Source organism: Ahaetulla prasina, chromosome 1 (assembly GCF_028640845.1).
Source record: "Ahaetulla prasina isolate Xishuangbanna chromosome 1, ASM2864084v1, whole genome shotgun sequence".
In the NCBI taxonomy this organism is placed as follows: Eukaryota; Metazoa; Chordata; class Lepidosauria; order Squamata; family Colubridae; genus Ahaetulla; species Ahaetulla prasina.
This window is the reverse complement of record NC_080539.1, coordinates 48,996,084-49,017,577: the sequence shown is the minus strand read 5'-3', so window position 1 is coordinate 49,017,577 and position 21,494 is coordinate 48,996,084. Positions and strand designations below refer to the sequence as shown.

Sequence of the window (21,494 nt, the reverse complement as noted above, 5' to 3'; positions counted from 1 at the left end):
TAAGAAATCCTTCTCCTCTTATATATCTAACGCCTTAAAATAGGAAACAGTTAAAAGTAACAAATACCTATAAAAACTGTATGCATTTTCGAAGGTCAAGGAAAATGACTAGAGTGCACTAACAAACTATATGAGTACCAAAATCATAAATTCAGCTAAATTTTTTAGTTTTCTTAGTACTACAAAATGAAATAATTTTGGGTTATTGATTAGTAAATGTTTGTTTGGTAATATAGCAGGGAAAACAAACAAAAATGTAAAACCAGTTGAGAGACATCTATAGATAGAACCAAGTATTTACTGATAGTTGCTGAGAGAGTACTTTCAGAATAATAGCAAAAACTGTTCTAAAAAAAATAAAATGATATTCCCTAACCATTTTTTAAAATCTCTACTGTCAGCAATGTGAGCATCAAATGCTTAGAAAGCTATTAGAAATTGAAGTGTCATCTTGTTACATGAGAAGAAGTAACAGCTCCATTTATCAAAGTACTGGCAGCCTACAGTATTTCAAAGAAGGTTTGACATTTGCATTAACTGATTTAAAAAATTTTTTTACTGTTTTGCTATGGAAACTATGCAAGTATTAAAAGGGAAAAAAATATCAGCCACAGCCCATCTTTATAATTTTGTGCTTGGGGTCATGCCTCTAGAATTCCGGCTATAAAAATTGAGCAACATGCCGAAATGTTTCTGACAACAACTGAGAAGATTCTGTCCCTGCTGGTCTCTGCAATTCCATTTTGCCAAATAATTAAGCAGTTCATAGGATTGCTTCCAGGAAATAGGAAATATGTTAGCAAATTAAAGGGTAAGAAGAAACTATTTTACTTTACCAATATTCTATATCATCCACCTCACTTAAATGATTATTGGAGGAAATGACATGCAATAGCAATAGTAACAGACAAATCTAAGCTAGCTGGGTAACTTTGGGCCAGTCATTTTCTCTCAACCTGAGGAATGAGGCAATGGCAAACCACTTCTGAAAAAAACTTGCCAAGAAAACTACAGGAACTCATCCAGACTGTCTACAAGAATCGGAAAAGATTGCACAAAAGGGGAAAAAATACAGTATTTCTAGCCAGAAAGCTGCTAAGGGACCATAAATGTTGTAAGAAAAATTTGTTTCTAGACCTGATATAAGACTTAGCAGGAGAAATGCCGCAGAACTTTAGTGAGTGAGAATGAACTTGAATTTAAGTTTTGTAGATTTAAAGTTCTTACACACACCTGAAGTTATCTGGTGATCTTAGCAGTGAATGTATTTATATCTAAATTTACCAATTTTTGAGGATTGTCAAGATGATCAAATCTTGGGAAGGGAGAAGAGGAAAAAATCTTTACAGATTACCACATCCAATGTGAGTACTCCACTGGTCACTTTCCACTTTCTTCCTTTGTCTGTTAATCATTGAGAGGTTAAGAGTTCCTTCCCTTAACCTCTCAATGATTGTATAATGGATCTTTCCTTCCTGACCTTTGGGATCATAGGCATAGGAAATTGGGTGTTTGCAATGGATGACAATAGTGAATGTGTGATAGTATTATAGAATTCAAGTTTCAAGTTTCCCCAAAACATGTGGATTGCTGGTGCAGAAAAGTTACACAGAAAACTTAAAAACTGGCAATAATAATATCCCCTACCCAAAGGCAGAGTATCTTTTTGACATTCCTTCCAAACTTTTTAAGCTAAACAAGGATTTTCCCCTTGGTTATTGAGAAATGTGGAGATAGTGGAATTAAAAATTATAGCTTTTTCAAATATTGTCAGTCTCCTTAAATAAGAAAATCCTAACTTCATAACAAATATCAATAAAATGTGTATTCAGAAAATAAAGAAAAAAACATAAGCCCTGAGAAAGGGGATGAGGATTTCTTAATATATAACACTTTTGAACTTTTCAGTCGAAATTCAGTTTTTCAAGATATTGTTCCCGTTATGTTGAACATAAATTTAAACATGGATAGAGACTGAAGAATCACATTTATATAGTCTAAACCTGGATGTAATCTTATATAGATAAAGAACAGATTTAAAACAGATGAAGAAAATCTGCAAATTCTTCCATGGAGTGTGCAGCTGAAATCCAGAGTGACATTCAAACTCAGCACCCCAGCCTTCATCATGAATGCCTCTCTGCGGTCTTTTCTAGAAAAATTAAAGGCAGTTAGGGCAGAGAAAGAAACTAGCAACTCTATCAAGACTAGATGATTGCTTTATTGGAGGAGCAATATTTAACAGAGATTTTTAACCCTATCTTAGGGTTAATTTGGCTAAATGCATAAGTGCTACTGTTCCTAAAGACAAAGATGTCAAGGAAATATTCTTAAACCCTCTCACTAACTTTGAAATATTTTTTCTTGAGAAAAAGGAACATTATAAAGGGGACATAAAAAACCTGTAGTATTCTATTAAAGGTCTGGGAACGCAAACAGACGGTTTGTGGGAACTCAGTTTTGGCAAAAATAAAGCTGACAAATAAAAATTATTTATGGAAATTATGGATATTTTTAAAAACTTTATTTGAAGGAATTAGGACATGTTCTGTGTAACTAATACATGTGTAATGTCATAAAATCTGTATGTAAGGATGATTGCAAGGGATGTGTAAAAAAGGTAGTCCTCAACTTAACGACCACAACTGAGCTCAAAATTTCTGTTGTTAAATGAGATATTTGTTAAGTGAGTTTTACCCCAATTTAAAATCTTTCTTGCCACAGTTGTTAAGTGCAGCACAGCAGTTGATAAGTTAATAACCTGGTTGTTAAGAGAACTTGGCTTTCCCATGGACTATGCTTGTCAGAAGGTCGCAATAGGATAAGTGATCACATGACTCTGAGACACTGCAATCGTCATAAATAAGAGTCAGCTGTTAAATATCTGAATTTTGATCATGTGAGGACAGGTATGCTGCAAAGGTCATAGCTGTGAAACTGCCGTTGTAACTTTGAACAGTCACTAAACGAATTGTTGTAAGTCGAGGACTACCTGTATTTGGTGGATTATCAGTGATTCAACAGTTTTGGATATCAATGTGTAAGGAGATAAACAAAACCTGTTTATGCTTTCTTCTTTCAACAATCAAATTCATATATTTATGGGAATATAATAAATACAATAAATTAGGTATTCTTCTTAAAAGGGAATATTAGGCTATTTTGGGGCTGTACATAAATGACTTATCATGTAAATGTATTTAAATTATCATATAATCACTCCAATTATCATATATGGAGTGATTATCATATAATCACTCCATATATGATAATTAAATTATGATATAATCACTTCTGGATACACATCCAGAAGACTGAGCATACAGTGTGAATGTATAAGAGCCACGGTAGTGCAGTGGTTAGAATGCAATACTGCAGGCTACTTCTGCTGACTGCCAGCTGCCAGCAGTCTGGCAGTTCGGGTCTCACCAGCTGAAAGTTGACTCAGCCTTCCATCCTTCCGAGGTTGGTAAAATGAGGACCCAGATTGTTGGGGGCAACATGCTGACTCTGTAAACCGCTTAGAGAGGGTTGTAAAAGTACTATGAAGCGGTATATAAGTCTAAGTGCTATTGCTATTGCTATTGCTGTTTCTTTTAATTAATTGAAACAATTAAGGCACCAGGTTAGAAACCAGGAAACAGTTGCGTTCTAATCCTGCTTTAGGCACAAAAACAGATAGGGGATCTGGAGTCGGTCATTTTTTCTCAGATCTGGGAAGAAGGCAGTTGCAAACCACTTCCAAAAACCTTGCCAAAAATATTGCAAGGACTAGTACAGGTAGTTGCCAGGAATCAAAACTGACACAAAGACACACAAACACAGACATAAAGAATAACACATTTCTAAAATTTTAGTAACTATTCAGAAGTTGCATAAGCATTGTATAATATCTTATCCAAAAGATAACAATTTGGGATAACGAATAGGCACTGCAGCATGACAATTCGGAGGGAAATACAGTGAACATGCCATTGCTAAGTGATGGGCTTTAAACCAGAAGCAAATAAACTTATAACTAGTAGTTTAACAAACATGGGTTTGTTAAAAACAGATCATGCCAAATCAATCTTATTTCATTCTTTGATAAAGTGACTAAATTAGTAGACCAGCGAAATGCTGTGAACATAGTAAACTTAGATTTCAGTAAGGCATTTGACAAAGTAGACCACAACCTACTTCTTGGTAAGCTAGAAAAACGTGGAATAGACAACATCACCATCCGATGGATTTGTAACTGGCTGACAAACTATACTCAATGAGTAGTCCTTAATGGTACCACATCCATATGAACAGAAGTAAGAATAGAATAGAATAGAATTTTATTGGCCAAGTGTGATTGGACACACGAGGAATTTGTCTTGGTGCATATGCTCTCAGTGTACATAAAAGAAAAGATACGTTCATCAAGGTACAACATTTACAACACAATTGATGGTCAATATATCAATATAAATCATAAGGATTGCCAGCAACAAGTTATAGTCATACGTCATAAGTGGAAAGAGATTGGTGATGGGAACTATGAGACGATTAATAGTAGTGCAGATTCAGTAAATAGTTTGACAGTGTTGATGGAATTATTTGTTTAGCAGAGTGATGGCCTTCGGGAAAAAAACTGTTCTTGTGTCTAGTTGTTCTGGTGTGCAGTGCTCTATAGCGTCGTTTTGAGGGTAGGAGTTGAAACAGTTTATGTCCAGGATGCGAGGGGTCTGTAAATAAGCAGTGGGGTACCATAAGGCTACATCTTAGGCCTAGTATTCTTCAATATCTTCATAAATGACTTAGATGAGGGAATAGAAGGGGAACTCATCAAATTTGCAGATGACACTAAACTGGCAGGAATAGCCAACACCCCAGAAGACAAGCTCAGGATCCAAAAAGATCTTGACAGACTTGAACAATGGGCCCTATCCAACAAAATGAAATTTAATGTGGAGAAAAGCAAGGTTTTACATTTAGGCAGGAAAAATCAAAGATATAAATACAGATTAGGCAAGACTTGGCTCAAAAACAGTAACTGTGAAAGGGACCTTGGAGTCCTAGTGGATGACCATTTGAATATCAGCCAGCAGTGTGCAGTAGAAGCCAAAAAAAGGCTAATATAATCCTGAGTTATATAAACAGAGGCATAGAATCAAGATCATAGGAAGTATTAGTACAGCTTAATAAAAATCTAGTAAAACTACACCTGGAATATTGTAACCAATTTTGGTCACCATACTACAAAAAAGATGTTGAGACTTCGGAAAAAGTTCAGAAAACAGCAACTAAGATGATCAAAGGCCTGGAGACTAAAACATATGAAGAACGGCTGCAGGATTTGGGTTTGGCTAGTCTAAAGAAAAGAAGAATTAGGGGCAACATAATAGCATTATTCCAGTATTTGAGGGGCTGCCACAAAGAAGAGGGGGTCAAATTATTCTACAAAGCATAAGAGGGTGGGACAAGAAACAATGGTTGGAAACTAACCAAAGAGAGAAGCAACCTGGAATTAAGGAGAAACTTCCTAACAGTTAACCAGCAGAACAGTTTGCCTTCAGAAATTGTGGGTGCTCCATCACTGGAGGTTTTTAAGAAGAGACTAGACAGTCTGTTATCTGAAATGGTGTAGATTACTTGAGCAGGATACTGGACTAGAAGTCCCCCAAGGTCCCTTCCAGCTCTATTCTATTCTACTCTAAACTGCAAAATCATGTGATTGTATCACTTAAGTGACAACAACCCAGAAAAGCCTCGCTTGCCATCATAATTCAAGATGTATAGGTCATTGTGTAGGAATCAGTGGATGTCCCAGATAAGGCACATAGAGGTGCCGAAGAAGAGTGGGGGGACCTAATGCACACATGCCAATTGAGAGAGGGGGGTGCTATTGTACAGCATCTGAGGGAAGAAGGGAACAGGTGCATGCAAACACAAGGAGGCCAAGGGAAGGAGGGTATAGAGGTGTGTGTGAAGGAAAGCCAAGGGAAAAAGCACAACATGGTGCACGTGAAGGGGAGCTGAGATAAAGCAGGGTGTGGCATGGTGCGTATGAAGGGAAGCCAAGGGAAGGAGAGTGTAGGTATATGCAGTGAAAGGAGGCTGAGGGAAGGAGGGTTCAGGTCTTTGTGAGTGCAGGGAGGCCAAAGGAGGGAGGGTGTGGTGCAGGAAGATCAGGAAGATTGTTTTGTTTTGTTTTGTTTTGTATTACACACACACACATACTTTCTTTTTTATTTCTATTTTCTATGTTTTTCTCCTTTGCACCTTTCACCTTTTCTTTCTATTCTTTTTCTTTTAGTTTATATTACATGTTACTCATTGTAATTAAAATCCTTAATAATGTGTGTGTGTGTGTGTGTGTGTGTGTGTGTGTTTAAAAACACAAAAGGGAAAAAAAATAAGACCTTAAAACCTGGGTCTATCCCTAGAATATGAGTTAGTGGGGGTGACAGCCTCTATGAATACTGATTGATTGGGTCCAATATATTGGGAATACTTAAACAAAATTAAAGAAACAAGACGACTTACATTTTTATTAAATTATATCATTTTCACATGACCTCTTTGGACATTTTTATCGTGAGCTCACTGAAGACACTAAAGTACCATCTGCCCAACATATCATGGTTTATGGTTTGAGAAAATAAATGAATATTCCACTTGGCTACATTCTACTACTCTACATAGTTTGCCACTGATTATCACCAGCTTCCTTAAAATTTCCCATATTGTCCACAATGATTGATGCCCACCTCAAAAAGACTATTAGTTTCAATAAGCTAACCATAGTTCTGAAATTGTCCTGGCAATTAGATTCCCAGTGATTTGGGTAACAATAATTTTCACATTGATATATAGCACTTAAACTGAACACTGTAGAAAGAGTTTTTAGAGATAAGAGTACTAAGACAATCAATGCAAAAGAAGGACAAAGAGGAAAGAAAGGAAGATTAAAATGTGCATACATAACACAGATTGGTAAGAAACTGCATCTTCATTAAATTATTGTAGGAAACTACTGTCTTCTAAGCATATCATTTGTAATAGCAAAGATGCTATATTTAGCACTTCAGTCTTCTCCTGCAAAAATGCTATGCTTAATTCAATATGACATTGGATAAATGAATACAACAAAAGCTGGTCTTGCTGACTCCCTGCCAAGTCCTTCATAGCAAGCATGAAAACCACATTAGCAATTGACCTCCTCAGTAGTCTGAAGCTACACAAATAGCAGGGAAGGAAAGCAAAGCAAATTTAGATACAATTACACTGCTGCAGATGAATTGGGAAAATGTCTCAGATATCTGCATCTTAAAATTGAAATATTATATATAAATATAATATATAATATATAATATATATTACATATAAATGGCATTAGCAGAGAAAGCACAGACATAAGTACTGCAATAGTTGTTATACAGAAACTGATTGTTATATAGATTATTATATAGAAACAGATTAGGAGGGGAACTGATGGAATATGCTGAAATAGAGCCTCGAGAGAAGCATTCAATAGTGCAACATTTTGTTGTTGGTAAAAATAGGTAAAACAATGTTTTAAAGTATTTGACATTGTATAAATATCAGGCTGCAGCTATGTATAGCTGCAGCCTGATAATTTACAAGCAGCTGTAAATAAACAATGATATAAAAACCAGAAAGAATGGCCAGATAATGGAACAGTAATGTGAAAGTAATTTCTGCACAAGCCCACTCTGCCCATTTTTTTCAATGGTGACACTATTTTGTATACTTTTTTCTTCCATTCAACAGTGTCTAAGTCTCAGAGACTACCTGGACAAGTGCCTGCAATTTTCTTGGCAAGGTTTTTCAGAAGTGGTGTGCCACTGATTCTTTCCTAGGGATGAGAGAAAACGACCTAGATTAAGATTACCTAGCTGGCTTTGTGCCTAAGGGCAGGACTAGAATTCATCATCTCTTGATTTTTGATGCCTTAACCACTACACTGCACTGGTTCTATTAAGCACCTGGAATATTGCATCCAGTTTTGGTCACCACATTACAAAAAAGATGTTGAGACTTTGGAAAAAGTGCAAAGAAGAACAACTAAGATGATTAGGGGCCTGGAGACAAAAACATATGAAGAATGGTTGCAGGATTTGGGTTTGGCCAGTCTAGAGAAAAGAAGGACTAGGGGAGGACATGATAGTAGTATTCCAGTATTTGAGAGACTGCCACAAAGAGGAGGGGGTCAACTTATTTTTCAATGCACCAGAGGGCAGAACAAGAGACAATAGATGGAAACTAATCAAGGACAGAAGCAATCTAGAATTAAGGAGAAATTTCCTAACAGTGAGAGCAATTAACCAGTGGAACAGCTTGCCATCAGAAGTTATGGGTGCTTTATCACTGCAGGTTTTTAAGAAGAAACTGGAAAGTCACTTGTCTGAAATGGTATAGGGTCTCCTGCTTGAGCAGGGGGTTGGACCGGAAGAACTCAAAGGTCCCTTCCAGCTCTATTCTAATTGATATAATGTACTTAATGCTACAATAATGCTCAAGGGCACACAAGTATCCCTAGGCCACATTGACTAATGGCACCAACCCCTGCTGATGTGAAGATTAACCTTTTTAGAATGTTTCAGAAAGAGGAATGGCATTTGTTCCACCTAAGCTTTTGCACCCTAAATTACTGTCTATTCAGCCTTAACCTAAAATCAGTCTGTCAGTACATACTATTCAGGTATGAGAGAATAATCAAGCAAAATAGAAAACATGTAACCATACAACAAAGAATTTAGCTGAGTAAGTATAAAACAGCATCTCAAAATCTGTCACAAGATAGCAGGGGAAAAGTGACTGCACACCAGATGATCTCCCAGTCCTTGTTGTATACCTCCAGTTCTTGGGTCGAAGGGTTAACAAAACTTATCTATTTCCATCTACTAAAGCTCATCATTCAAAAGGACTTCATCCAGAATGCATTATATAATAAGAACACTAGCTTACACTTTGTTGTCATAAAATCTCATTTAAAACATCAGTGAAACCAGATACCACATCTACATGCATCTTGTGCAGGAGTGAAAAATTCAGTTAACATTGTGAACAAAATGATTATTCAAAGTGAGCAGGGCATGTTATATTGAATAGGGATTGGATTTTCTGCCCCGCCTCCTACCACCCAAGTTCTGCAAGTTTTTGATTGTTTATAGAAATTTTAATAATCCTCTTAATAGCTTTTATGAGTTTCCTGCTTCAAAACAGTGGCAATCCGTGCTGCTGGTGAGGTGGAGATTTTGTGGGCTGCAAAGACAATTTCAGGGTACATGCAGCCCTCAGTCTTTGAGAGTTGCTCACCTTGTATTGAAGACATTGTCTCTACCAGGGTAGCAGCTAATTCAGAGCACATCTCAAATCCTTAGATGGGATTGGCAGGATAGAGACACAGGCATACACTCACCACTTTCCAACGGTCCTTTACCACATAGTTAGCCGGCAAAATGTCAACCTGTTCCCCTCCTCCGCTCATGTTTGGTTCGTCTTTGATAGCAGCTGCTAGGCACTGCATCTGCCAGCCAGAAAATAGTTTAGTAGCAGCTCCCAATTTAAATGAGCCATTTATCTAGAAAGAAGAGAAAATGCACACAAAAGGGGATGGGGAAACACAAAAGAGTTAATGCAGATTACAACGGGACAAATGGGTAGCAATCGGCAGTAACATTAAAGAAGGTGGCAAACTCACCTCAGGATCGAGCACAGCTTGCAAGCCTGGCTGGCTCAAGCAACTGCCCTCTTTAAAAATTCTTCATCTGTCCTCATGCACAAAGGAGCAGACGCAACCATGCTGTGAGACGCGGCACAAAATTAAAAATAGTGGACAAGGTACTGGCTTTTACCATGCAGGATTTTCAGTGCTCAGGGACAGGAAAACTGAAAGCCAGCAACTCAGTAACTTAGTGGTAACAAGAAGACCAGCAACAATGCAAGAGCCATAACTATCTTAATAATATGTATGATATTGCAGAATTAACCAGATATTGATACTTTAAACAACACTTAGCTCAAGACTTCCCAGATACCACACACAGCTGGATTGAAGACGAGCCAGAGTACTACAGATTGTAAAGTTTAAAAACATTATTTTCATGAGGCAACCATGAAACACATTTATTTTTTTTTGTTTACATTTATACCCCGCCCTTCTCCGAAGACTCAGGGCGGCTTACAGTGTATAAGGCAATAGTCTCATTCTATTTGTATATTTTTACAAAGTCAACTTATTGCCCCCCCAACAATCTGGGTCCTCATTTTACCTACCTTATAAAGGATGGAAGGCTGAGTCAACCTTGGGCCGGGCTTGAACCTGCAGTAATTGCAGGTTTTGTGTTTTTAATAACAGGCTTTACCAGCCTGCGCTATTCACCGGCCCATTGACAATGTGTTTTTGATAATCCAAATATATGAAGTTATATTACCGTGTTTCCCCGAAAATAAGACCTCTCCAGATAATAAGTCCAATTGGGCTTTTGAGCACATGCGCTAAAAATAAGCCCTCCCTGAAAATAACCTCCCCTCAAATAAGCCCTCCCAAAAATATTTAACTGCATGCGCAGCTGGTCCCCGCCATTTCCTCTGGTTAGGGTTAGGAAGACAGAGCTGGAAATCAAATAAGATGGCAAGAGGAGACTTGTCTTGCTCCAAGCACCCCAAAATAATAAGACCTCTGCGAAAATAAGGCCAAGCACTTATTTCGGGGTTCAAAAAACTTTAAGACAGGGTCTTATTTTCGGGGAAACACAGTAATAAATATACTATAAACAATAATTAAAAAACAAGGTAGCGTGAAAAGTAATGCAATATAATGATTAAGATACCAGGCTCATGTTCCCACTCAATTATAGAGTTTGCTGGATAAATTTGGGAAAGCCTCTCTTGCATATCACATTCTAATACCCCAAATCTCTCTCTCTCTCTCCCCCCCACCCTTTCTCTCTATATATACATATACATACATATAAATATATATACATACACACACATACATATATATGTAAGAACATGATATATTAGCTCGATGATTGAGTGGGAACATGAGCCTGGATCCCAACAAGTATCCATTGTATTGTATTATTTTTCACTCTACCTTGTTTTTTAATTATTTTTATAGTATATTATTTATTAATATAACCTTATATAAAGAACAAATAGTCCTGCAATGTTACATTTTCCACTCCCAAAATTCACATGTGTTAACAGGTACTAAAGAGCACTACAACTACAGCAGATTAAAAAGCACTACGACCACAGCAGATTATAAATGTAAAGAGCATTAGGACTGCAACAATTTCACTCCAAATCATTCTTTACAGCAAGGTGATATTGTACTGTCTCATCTGTTTTTCTCAATTACATATGTAACTGCATTCAAGAATATTATAAACTTTTGGTGGTTTTTTAAAAAAAACCAAATTAACTTAAACTGCATATGCATAAGAAAAACTATAGTTACTCTCTTCTGATTGTTATAATTCTCATGCATATATACATGAAGTGTATATAATAAAATGCTTTGTCAGCAATAAACAGCCAGAATATAACTGGATAAATTTGCAAGAATTGTTGGTTTCAATATTTTAAAAAACGCTGTTTTTTAATTGGAAAACTAAATATCCTCTATCATATGTGCAGACACTTTTAACCTGTGGGATTCCCCATTCTTTCAGTTGGGGCAGTTAGTTCATCAAATGTAATAGGGAAACTATCATTTGAATGACAGAAATGCAGAAACGCATTTCTCCTATTCCTGCTTCTTCTTGGATTGAGATGATAATCCAGAAAACAAAAATCTACCAGTTCAACCAAATGTGTTTGCATTGTTTGGCATGAATGGCTTAAAATTAACAGGTTAATTTTTTATTTAAAAAATTCAGAGCAACTAGGCATATTATGTTTTGAAAAATTAACTGAAGAAAGTTAAAACTCTTTACTGTAAACATGCTTTCTGAATTGTTAAAGAAACTCATGAACAATTAAGAATGGTAATTATTTTCCTAAATTGAAAGATGTAGGCCTATGCTACATTTAACTTTCTTTTCAAAATATAATTTTTTCGTATCTTCTTTACGGACTGGAAGAATGGATGAAGAAGATGCTAGTTATTAATAATGGAGAGGGGAACCAGTTCTCCAACTATCCATCTTCTCATTGAGCTCCCCAGAATTGCATACTAATTCATGTAGCAACCATAATTTGCTTTGTTTTAATTTGTTTTGTTGAGTTCTACATGGTTTTGTGGATCAATAAACTCCAAAATAATTACTGTTTATGAGGCCAAATTGTATTAAATATGTTATCCTAGTTTGCTCACCAACAAGCTAAAGTTCAACAATTGCCTAAAATACAGATTTTTGAAATGTCTAGATTATTGTAATATGTTCCCACAGGACTGCCCTTAATGAACTTTTGGACATTTTAACCTGTGTAGAAATCTACAGTTAATAACAATCAGAGTTTGGGAAATGGCGATTTGGGCATTAAAATTCTCCCACTCACAGTAAAAGGACATACTGAATTTTCCATCACCAATAAGCCAACAGCCATCTTTTTTTCTTTAATAGGTTTCCTAGAAAAGCATATAGTAGTAAAAAGCAACTTACTGGGGTGCCCAAACTCCATTAAAGTCTATAGTCTAAAAGACAGCAAAGCATCAACAAGTTATTTTGCAACTGACAACTGGAAATGTGAAACTAAAAAGGGAGGGGGGGACTGAATGGAAAGCACTGCCATAAGGAATTTGGCAGAGTCTGGTCTATAAACTTCTCTGTTGGAGCACCTACCCTCTGGAACGAACTTCCCCCTGGTTTGCGTCAATTACCTGACCTTCGGATCTTTCGCCATGAATTGAAAACGTATTTGTTTATCCAAGCGGGACTGGCTTGATTTTTAAATTTTTAAATTTCTGAATTTTAATAATTTTAACTGGGGTATTTTATTATGGGTCTAATTCAACGGTTTTAATTTTCGGCCATTATAGAATATGTATTTTAATTGTTGTTTTAATTTGTACACTGTATTGTTTTAATTTGGCTGTACACCGCCCTGAGTCCTTCAGGAGAAGGGCGATATAAAAATCTAAATAATAAATAAATTAAATAAATAAATAAATAAATAAAATACTCCAGTATTGTTTTATTCTACAATAGCTGCCTACTCAATTATTCCAAATGCTGGTTACTACTTTAAACTCTAATCAACATGATATAATTTCCTTCTGCACATAATACGGTAATCACTCTATCAAGCATCTGAAGTGCAACTCTGTAAGATCACATTTACATATAGTAATGTGTAATGGTAGAGGCATTATGATCTTGTTTTTTCTAGTAGAAACATCGATACTACTGAATCTTCTCCAAAGAAGCCCTTGTTCCAAGGCTAAACCAAACTAATTTTTTAAGAAAAGGACAAATTGAAAAGAGATAAAAATTTTCTGGTTGAATACCACCCAACTCCCCATGATGATGCCTTGATAGTTTCCCAATCAATTATTAACTAAGCTTGAATAGTTCAGCTTCTCAGCCCAAGTAAGGTCAGCCAAATGCTGCTCATGAGAAGCTTAAAACAAAAAAAAGACCCTTTGGAAGTAGCCAATTTCTTTTCTTACTCCTTTTCTGCTTTTTTAATAACACTATTCTCATGTTTTTAATTATCGTGACTCCTTTTCTATAATATGATTTCTATAATATTGTTACATCATTTTTACTGTATTATTGCTGAACTGAGTTTAATATTTGTAGTTTGCTGTTTCTTGAAATGATTTTGATACCTGTTTTTTTTACTTGAAAAGCAGAATAAGAAATATTTTTATTCCCAACATAAAAGATGCTTGTAAAGCCGAAGTAGTTGCATTCAATTCTGTTTCCCATCGACAAAAAGGATTAGTAAGCCAACACTAAAAAATAAAAAAATAAAGTTCTTTTTTTTTAAAAAATCCCTTTACTGGCTCTGCATTAACTAAATGTCCACATCATTCATTCATCATTCATGAAACTAAGCTGCAACATGCACTGCACCTCATGAGATTCATAAGCAAAATTATACAATGGCCTGGTTAGTATCTAAACAATAATGTCATTTTATTGTTTTGGGTTTAGCTTGATGTGTAAACTGATTTTTCATCTTCTATATGCAAATTAGACAAGCACACCTTGTTCAACAAAATAGTTAAAAATCCTGACATTTGGCATTTATGTGTTTACTAAACTCTCTTCCTCTTTCAGACACACTCACACATAAACATACAAATTAGGTCTGGCTTGGGCCAATCAAATCTTAGAAGCAATTTGGTTATCAGCATTTTCATGCTGTTCAAGAACTCAAACATATTTAAAAAGATAAGTCATTGTACAATTTTTGTCCATTGAACTAAAGCATGAAGCAGTATGCTCTTTTTCTTAGCTCAGTAACATCTAGCAAGTTTATCACATTATCCCTTTAGGCTATAGGAATGTCAATTCAATCCTTGACTCTAACACACCCTTTGAAATCTCCAGCGAAGTTTCCAGCCTTACCAACCTCCAACAATTCAGGAAATTCCAATACACTTGAATAGGGTTAAAATGCTGAATTGCCAGTGGACCGTTAATACATGATGTGGCATATTTGTCTCCTTTTTAAATTTTCTATATTCTTGGTGCATTCTTGTAATAATCACAGCTAACCATATTAAAGATTGGATATGGATACTCATTCACCTAGCTCAGCATTTCAAGCACCCCAGCAACCGCCTGCCATTTCAAAAGCTAAACTTGCAGATTGAAAAAGATTTCTTGCAATCAGGAAGAAAAGTAGGCAAACATTAAGAAGAGAATTTGGACAATGAGTCTTTTAAAACCTTTCTCTCAGACACACTAATGCTAGATTTCCATAACTTAAGATATATAGATTTAATCCAAAAATACTTTCAGCGAATATAGAGGTAATGGAAGGTAGACATTAGGAAACTGGTATTCATTAATTTTTAGGTAACCAGTCATGGATATGGTCTCTGTCATCAGCTAGCTAGAAAATACAGTCCCATTTCACTTTTTCTTTTCTATATTAGAACACCGTCTGGGAAATTTCATTATAATTTGGGTTTTCTATCTTTATTGCAACTTTTGTTGATTTCCTTGTCTATATTCATGGGATGTCAGAAGAATTTCTCTACCCGGCATCAGCTCATGTATTACAGAAAGCCAAAACATTGAAGTATTAGAATTGTTTGCATTTCTGGTGTCCTAGTGAGAAAGCTAACACCATTGTTGATTATCAGTAGCAGCTGCTTCTTTAGGAACTAAATTGGAACACCATATACAATAGAAAGAATTAGGTTAAAACAGGCCGTTGAATAGAACAGGCAGGGAAAAAAAGAGAGATTTTAAAAAAAACCTCTAGAGTATTATTTTCAGTACAGCAATCAGCTGATGCCCCCTGCATGGAGGACAGCTAAACAAATGCAGGTTATAACCCTGTTTTATATAATTAGTAGCTCTCTGTCAAGTCATACTGTAATTCAAATTCAAGTGCTGCATAAATCACTTAATTATAAACTCAGAACAATTAAGGCTAGAAAAATTGTTCCACGTTGTATCTTTAGGAAAAAAGCTTTAAATATGGAGTCTAGGGTTTTTTCCCACTGTTTCTTTAGGATAAAAGCTTTAAATATGGAGTCTAGGGTGTTCAACACAAAAGACTCTGTCAGATGAAGACTGCTGTAGCCAAAATATAGACAGTAACATCCAAAATCTCTTCAGAATGCTGTATGGCCTCCATTCATTAAACAAAAGCTACGGAAAACTCTCTCACCATCTTACTAAAGGTCCTGTGAAACACTTTAAAGTGCTTTGTGCTGGAGAACTGCAGTATCCCAGGTTATTTCAGGATACATCCTCACCTCAGGAAGCCTATGAATTAGAATAAGCAATATTTATTCAAGTTATTGGAAACCACGATTCTACCACTACCACAGATTGTTTACCATACCTGTTATTTGACCATTTAAAAGGAGTATAGTATTCATGTACTTTTTAAAATTTTGATGGGACTAAATATTATTTCCAAACGTATGTAATAATTAATACAAACCTTATATTGGACACTTATTTGTAAAACGGAATGAAAATTCCCAGCATGCTGAATGGATTTTGATAAAATTTATTCCCTCTCAAAATAAATGGGGCAAACAGTAGAACGTTGCAAGGATCTACGTCATCCTCCCAAAATGCAAAGCAATACTTTCTCTACTTGCCCAAAATATAGAAGAAAAAGACAGAGAGGGTTTAAATAAAACTAAAATATTCTGAAAGCTTCTGAAGATGAGGATTAAAAAAAACCCAACTACAGTTCCAGCAATCATCATGACTTTTCACTGACCACACACACATTGCAAGACAAATTTCACATTTACATGCTAGCCTTCTTTAGACATAGTAACATATTTTATTCAACTTTTCCTTATATGGTAAGCTGAATGGTTATGTAAACCTAGGTAGTCTTAAAGCCAAGTGAAGATTTGAAATCAAATATCCTCAGTCTAAATCCAAACTACTTCAGGAGTCAGCAATCTTTTCAGTCCAGGCACCATTATGCAAAAGCAGGGGCACATACAAGTATGATTTTAAAGTGGGTCAAAATCTAATCCTTGCATCCACATATATACACACTTTCTCTTCAAGAGATGCCATCTACAGATGCTGCAGGATCTTTGGCCATTGCCATGTTGCCAAATCTTATGTAAGCTACCATATTGTATCAGTTATCAACACGAAACTCATTGAGATTACCATTTGGCATCAACATAGCACAATTATATTTTCAGTCCCTACTATTAGTATGTTTTCTGACTTACACATTATTTTAAAGGTCACAAGATCAAATGTAACCAGCACACACACACACACACACACACAAAACCCTAAAGCTGACAACAAAATGTTTTATACTAATAAAATATTTCAAATCTTAACATAGTCCTAGAAACCGGAGAGCAGCAAGTAAAGATTTCTATCTTGATCTTGAAATACTTATTTCTCAAGTAAAAGTATTGAAAAATATTTGAATATCTCTCAAAATTCCAATGAAATAACATTCTGATCAAATAACAAAATTCTGATCAAATAACAGCTACAGTTCCTACCTCTGCTGTTTGGCCTCCTGTCCTCTGGGATGTCCGCTTCTCATTGAACTCAGGAAATGCTTTCCCCTTAGAAATTTCTTACATCACAGGATTCAAGCTCTGGAAAAATGCAAAATTCACAGATCAGGAAAAGAGCTTTAGCCTGTATAAACTTGGAATATTACATTCCATCAATAATTCAAATAATACCATCATCATTAGCTCTGATATGTCATATCACAATATCTGTTTTTACATACATGAAAAGTATTGAAGAGACAGAATCTCCAGTATTAAGAAACACTGTTTCCTGCTGCTTTCCTTATATCAACATTTTACTTTGGGGGTGTCATGAATTCCCCATTAAACCACTAAAATAGTAATCAGAGCTGATTATCAAGACATACATTTTATTTATGTAGTGAATTTATATCCCACTGCAACGTAGGAGAGTCTTGGCAGCTGCTTTGATATACCCAAAGCAAAGAAGAACTGAGGAACAGTCTAGATTTAAAGAAGAAAAAAATATTCAGAGTATCCAGGGCATTCACACAGCACCTGTCAACAACTGCTAAAGAATTTGCATCTTTTCCAGAAATCGCAAGGTTGCTGCAACACACAAAAAAAGATCTATTCAGTTTTAAGGAGGTGCTACCTAATTGTAACATGTACACCCTCACTCACTTGAAATCAGCTTTGCCTCTTCAGTTCTGCCTATCTGCCCAGTGCTACATAGAAATAGTATAGAATGCTTGCATCTCCTTTCCTCACAGCATTTATAGGTGCTCCCAAGCAAGATTTTATTAGGCAAATGCCGAGCCATACATAGGATTTTATGAGAGATCCTAATGAAACATTTATGAATAATTCTCCCAAAACCCCTTTGAAACATTTTGGATGAAATATTTTATTTTAGAATGAGAAATATTTAAGGCAAGGTAAATTCCAAATTCATTGGAGGATGCAATGATACTAGGAATGTTTAGTGGACAAAGAAGGGGCAAGCAAATAACACGTTGGCTTGGTAACATCAAATCTGATACGAAATTGAACATTCAGCAATTGAAAGAAGCTGTGCTTGACAGGGTAGACTGGAGAGCAATGCCTATAAAGTCACCAAGAGTCAGACATAACTACATGGTTAAAAACAACAACAAATTCCACATAGCCATCAGGGATCAGACCAACTCAGTAGAATCTGTTGATTTCAGAATTTAGGGAAACAGATTCGATTACATAGGTCCCAGTGGACTTAATCTTATTGGATAAAATTATAAGAAATGAGTATGACAAGCACATCTTTGTTCACCTGCTTGCCTGTAAAACAATGTAGATCTGGCAATGGGAAGGGACCAATGAACTGTTAAAAGGAGAAAAGACAATTTGGTTCTGAGAAAGAGTACACTAGCATGAGAAAGAAACTCAAAATAGCTGCACCTTAATTTTGTTTAGTATAAAGTGGGGCAGACAGACACTTTGACAAGTTTTTATTGTTATGTTGTGTTATGTGTTGTGCTGTGTTATGCTATGCTGTGTTATGTTGTGTTATGCTATGCTATGCTTATGTTATGCTATTCCCACTCTTTGAGGTAGGCCAAAGCCAAAAAAAGAGAAGCAGCAAAAATACTCCTTATTTCTGTAGAATTCTGAAAGTCATGACTAAGATTTTCCATCTTTTAGCTGCTACAAGTAACTACTCTGACATTTCTGGAAGTAGTATTGAAAAGGGATTCTTGCCTTCCTTATGCATCCCACACATAAGAGCTTTATATAAAGAAAGAAATATAACATATTCTCTCATGCACCTAACTGCAGCTTTAAGAGAAATAGGCTGTGAAGCTGGCATTTCTGATAAACAAGGTAATCTTACTATTTCCACCATCACTTCCATTAATTTACAAAACCTGCTAATCAATTTTTGTTTTGTTTTATAAAAATATTTTGTCTACTTGCCCAGAGGTCATAAAATATAATTTTCCTGGATAATCATGGACAAATAATTCATTGAGGGCTATCAAGAGCAGGATCAGAATATCATTAAGAACTGGTAATCCAAGAAATGAAAAAATATTAGTGAAAAGCACTATTATTTTTGTCTAATAACTAATCTGGCTTTTCCCACAGATTAATTTTAAGTGAAATTAAACATGACTTTTCAATCAAATCTATCACTGAAAACAATCAATGTGAGAAAATCAGAAGGAAATTCTGTAAATTATGAGATCCTGCCCTGATGTTAATGAATGTAAGCTTCAATAAGATTAACAATCTATTCCTATCTATTTAAATTCAGTAAAAGATTTCCTATGTTCAAGAAAGATAGGATAATATCAAGTTGTTGAAAGTCACCAAGAAAAGAATTTGTGCAAGGATACATCTAGAACAGGGGTGTCAAACTCGATTTCACTGAGGGCAACATCAGGATTATGTTTGACCTTGGTGGGCATGTCCCGGGTGGGCATGTCCCGCTCAACATCACTTGTGTTGGGGGCATCTGTGGAGGTCCAAACCCTCTGCCAGCGAAAACGGGCTCCCAAGCTTCGTTTCTGGCCGCAATGACCTCCTGCAACCCTCTGCCAGTGAAAATGGAGCTCAGGAGAGCTGCCTGCGGCCCTCCCAAGCTCTGTTTCTGTTGGAAGAGGCACCAGAGGCTGTTTCCAGGGCGGCCCTGGATCCTAAAGGCTGGATGCGGCCCCTTTAGTTTGTCACCCCTGATCTAGAACATGGTGAAATATTCTTGAACCAGATTCAAGTCTGGAAAAAATGTGGAATCATTGTAAGAAAACAGTTCCAGTCCAAAGCACTCCTTCCAGATCATTTTCAAAGTGTGCACTGCCTTATAGTACACCACTTCAAAATGCTTCTACAGTAAGGATAAAGTATAAATGAATAAAATATTGCAGAACCATTTCAGCTGCAATCACTTAAGTAAAGTAGTGTTGTAATGTGGGAAAGGGAGGTACTCTACCTCAAATACCATTAATTAAAGGATCAAAGAGGGCGGCTTTCTAACAAGAAAAACAACAACACACAAATACACAGAAAAGTATCCAAAGCCATCAAAATGGTTGTTTCAATCATTGCAGTATGCAGTATTCACAAGTAGGTTCTGCTTTGTGTAGGAACACTGAAGGAGTTTCATCAAATGCACAAAGTGAAGTGCTTCTTCAAGGCTCTACACAGGCTACTTGTTACTATATTTATCTCTCTGAATGCAGCTTTGAATTGATGGGGTTGTTTCCAAAAGCAGTGACAAGATCATAACAACCATCCTGGATCAAACCAAAGCAGATCTAGCCCAGGATTCTACTTTCTAGAAAGGCTGACTAACTATTAACAGAAGGCCACACAACAGCATCTTTCTGCTCATATACTTTGGAAATTGTTATCAAATGATTATTTCTGAAACTAGTGGCAATGTTTAGTCATTAATTTCTAGCCATTGATTGTCTCATTCTCCCTTGATTTGTTAAATAACATACTAAATGGAAATTAAAGGCTATATTTACATTTTGCATTTGTATCTTCCCCAAGTTAACCATGCACTGTATAATGAAATACATCTATTTGATTTTAAACTTCTATCATGTTGCTACTTTGCATGATGGTTCAGACCTAATATTGTAAGAAGAAAGTGTATTGTTTTCTTTACATCATGCATGATTTTATAAAGCTCTAACTAGGGAGATACACTCTTGTTTGGCTGCAGCCCAGACTTTAGAGAGTTATGCTGAGAAATGCAACACAAGAAATAATTAGTACCAAGTTAAAGCTGATTAGGAGGGAAAAGTTAATCTAGTGTAAATATAAATGGCATATATTAAACACATGACTATCTATAATATGTTTTCAACATTAACAATCATAATTAATTAGGAAACTTTGCATGTTTCTTACTCAGAAATATTATTTTTGAGATATTTAACAGCCTAAATCCATTATTATCATGAGGAGCTTTTAGTCGGAGCTATCATTTTTCCTGATTTTGTGTATTCTAAGTATAATATAGTTTAGAGTATATTTGGGTTTACAATCATATGTAATGCAGCTTAGGCCTCAATTCTATTCATTTATCTTCCTTAGTAAAGCAAGTTACAGCTATCCAAAGCTAAAATCTGAAGTCTTTAGTTAAAGCATTTTATGTAGCTCTATTAGATAAAATTCCAGAAACTGTTCCTACTACTGAGTTACATAATAATTTTTACATAATCTATTAAATGTATAACATGCAGTTCCACTTCTGAATTCTGCTTCCAGTAGTATAAATAACAAGGAAGGGGTAAAATGTAATTCCTCCCAACATGTACTTCACTAAATATCTCCTCCATACATTTAAAAAATCTCCATTAATGCCAATGGAGTTAGTTCTGGCACCACCCGAGGAAAC

At 35.8% G+C, this 21,494-nt stretch overlaps 1 protein-coding gene across 1 annotated transcript in view; it reads right to left on the bottom strand.

Annotated features, from left to right (window-relative positions):
• Positions 1–9,570, bottom strand: part of TTBK1 (tau tubulin kinase 1) — a 99,868-nt gene extending 90,298 nt beyond the window's left edge. Inside the window, exon 1 of the mRNA XM_058165178.1 lies at positions 9,413–9,570. Within this exon, the coding sequence (XP_058021161.1) occupies positions 9,413–9,520 (108 nt within the window). The 5' untranslated portion in view covers positions 9,521–9,570. The remainder of the gene's footprint in view (positions 1–9,412) is intronic.
• Between the last annotated feature and the right edge of the window lie 11,924 nt (positions 9,571–21,494).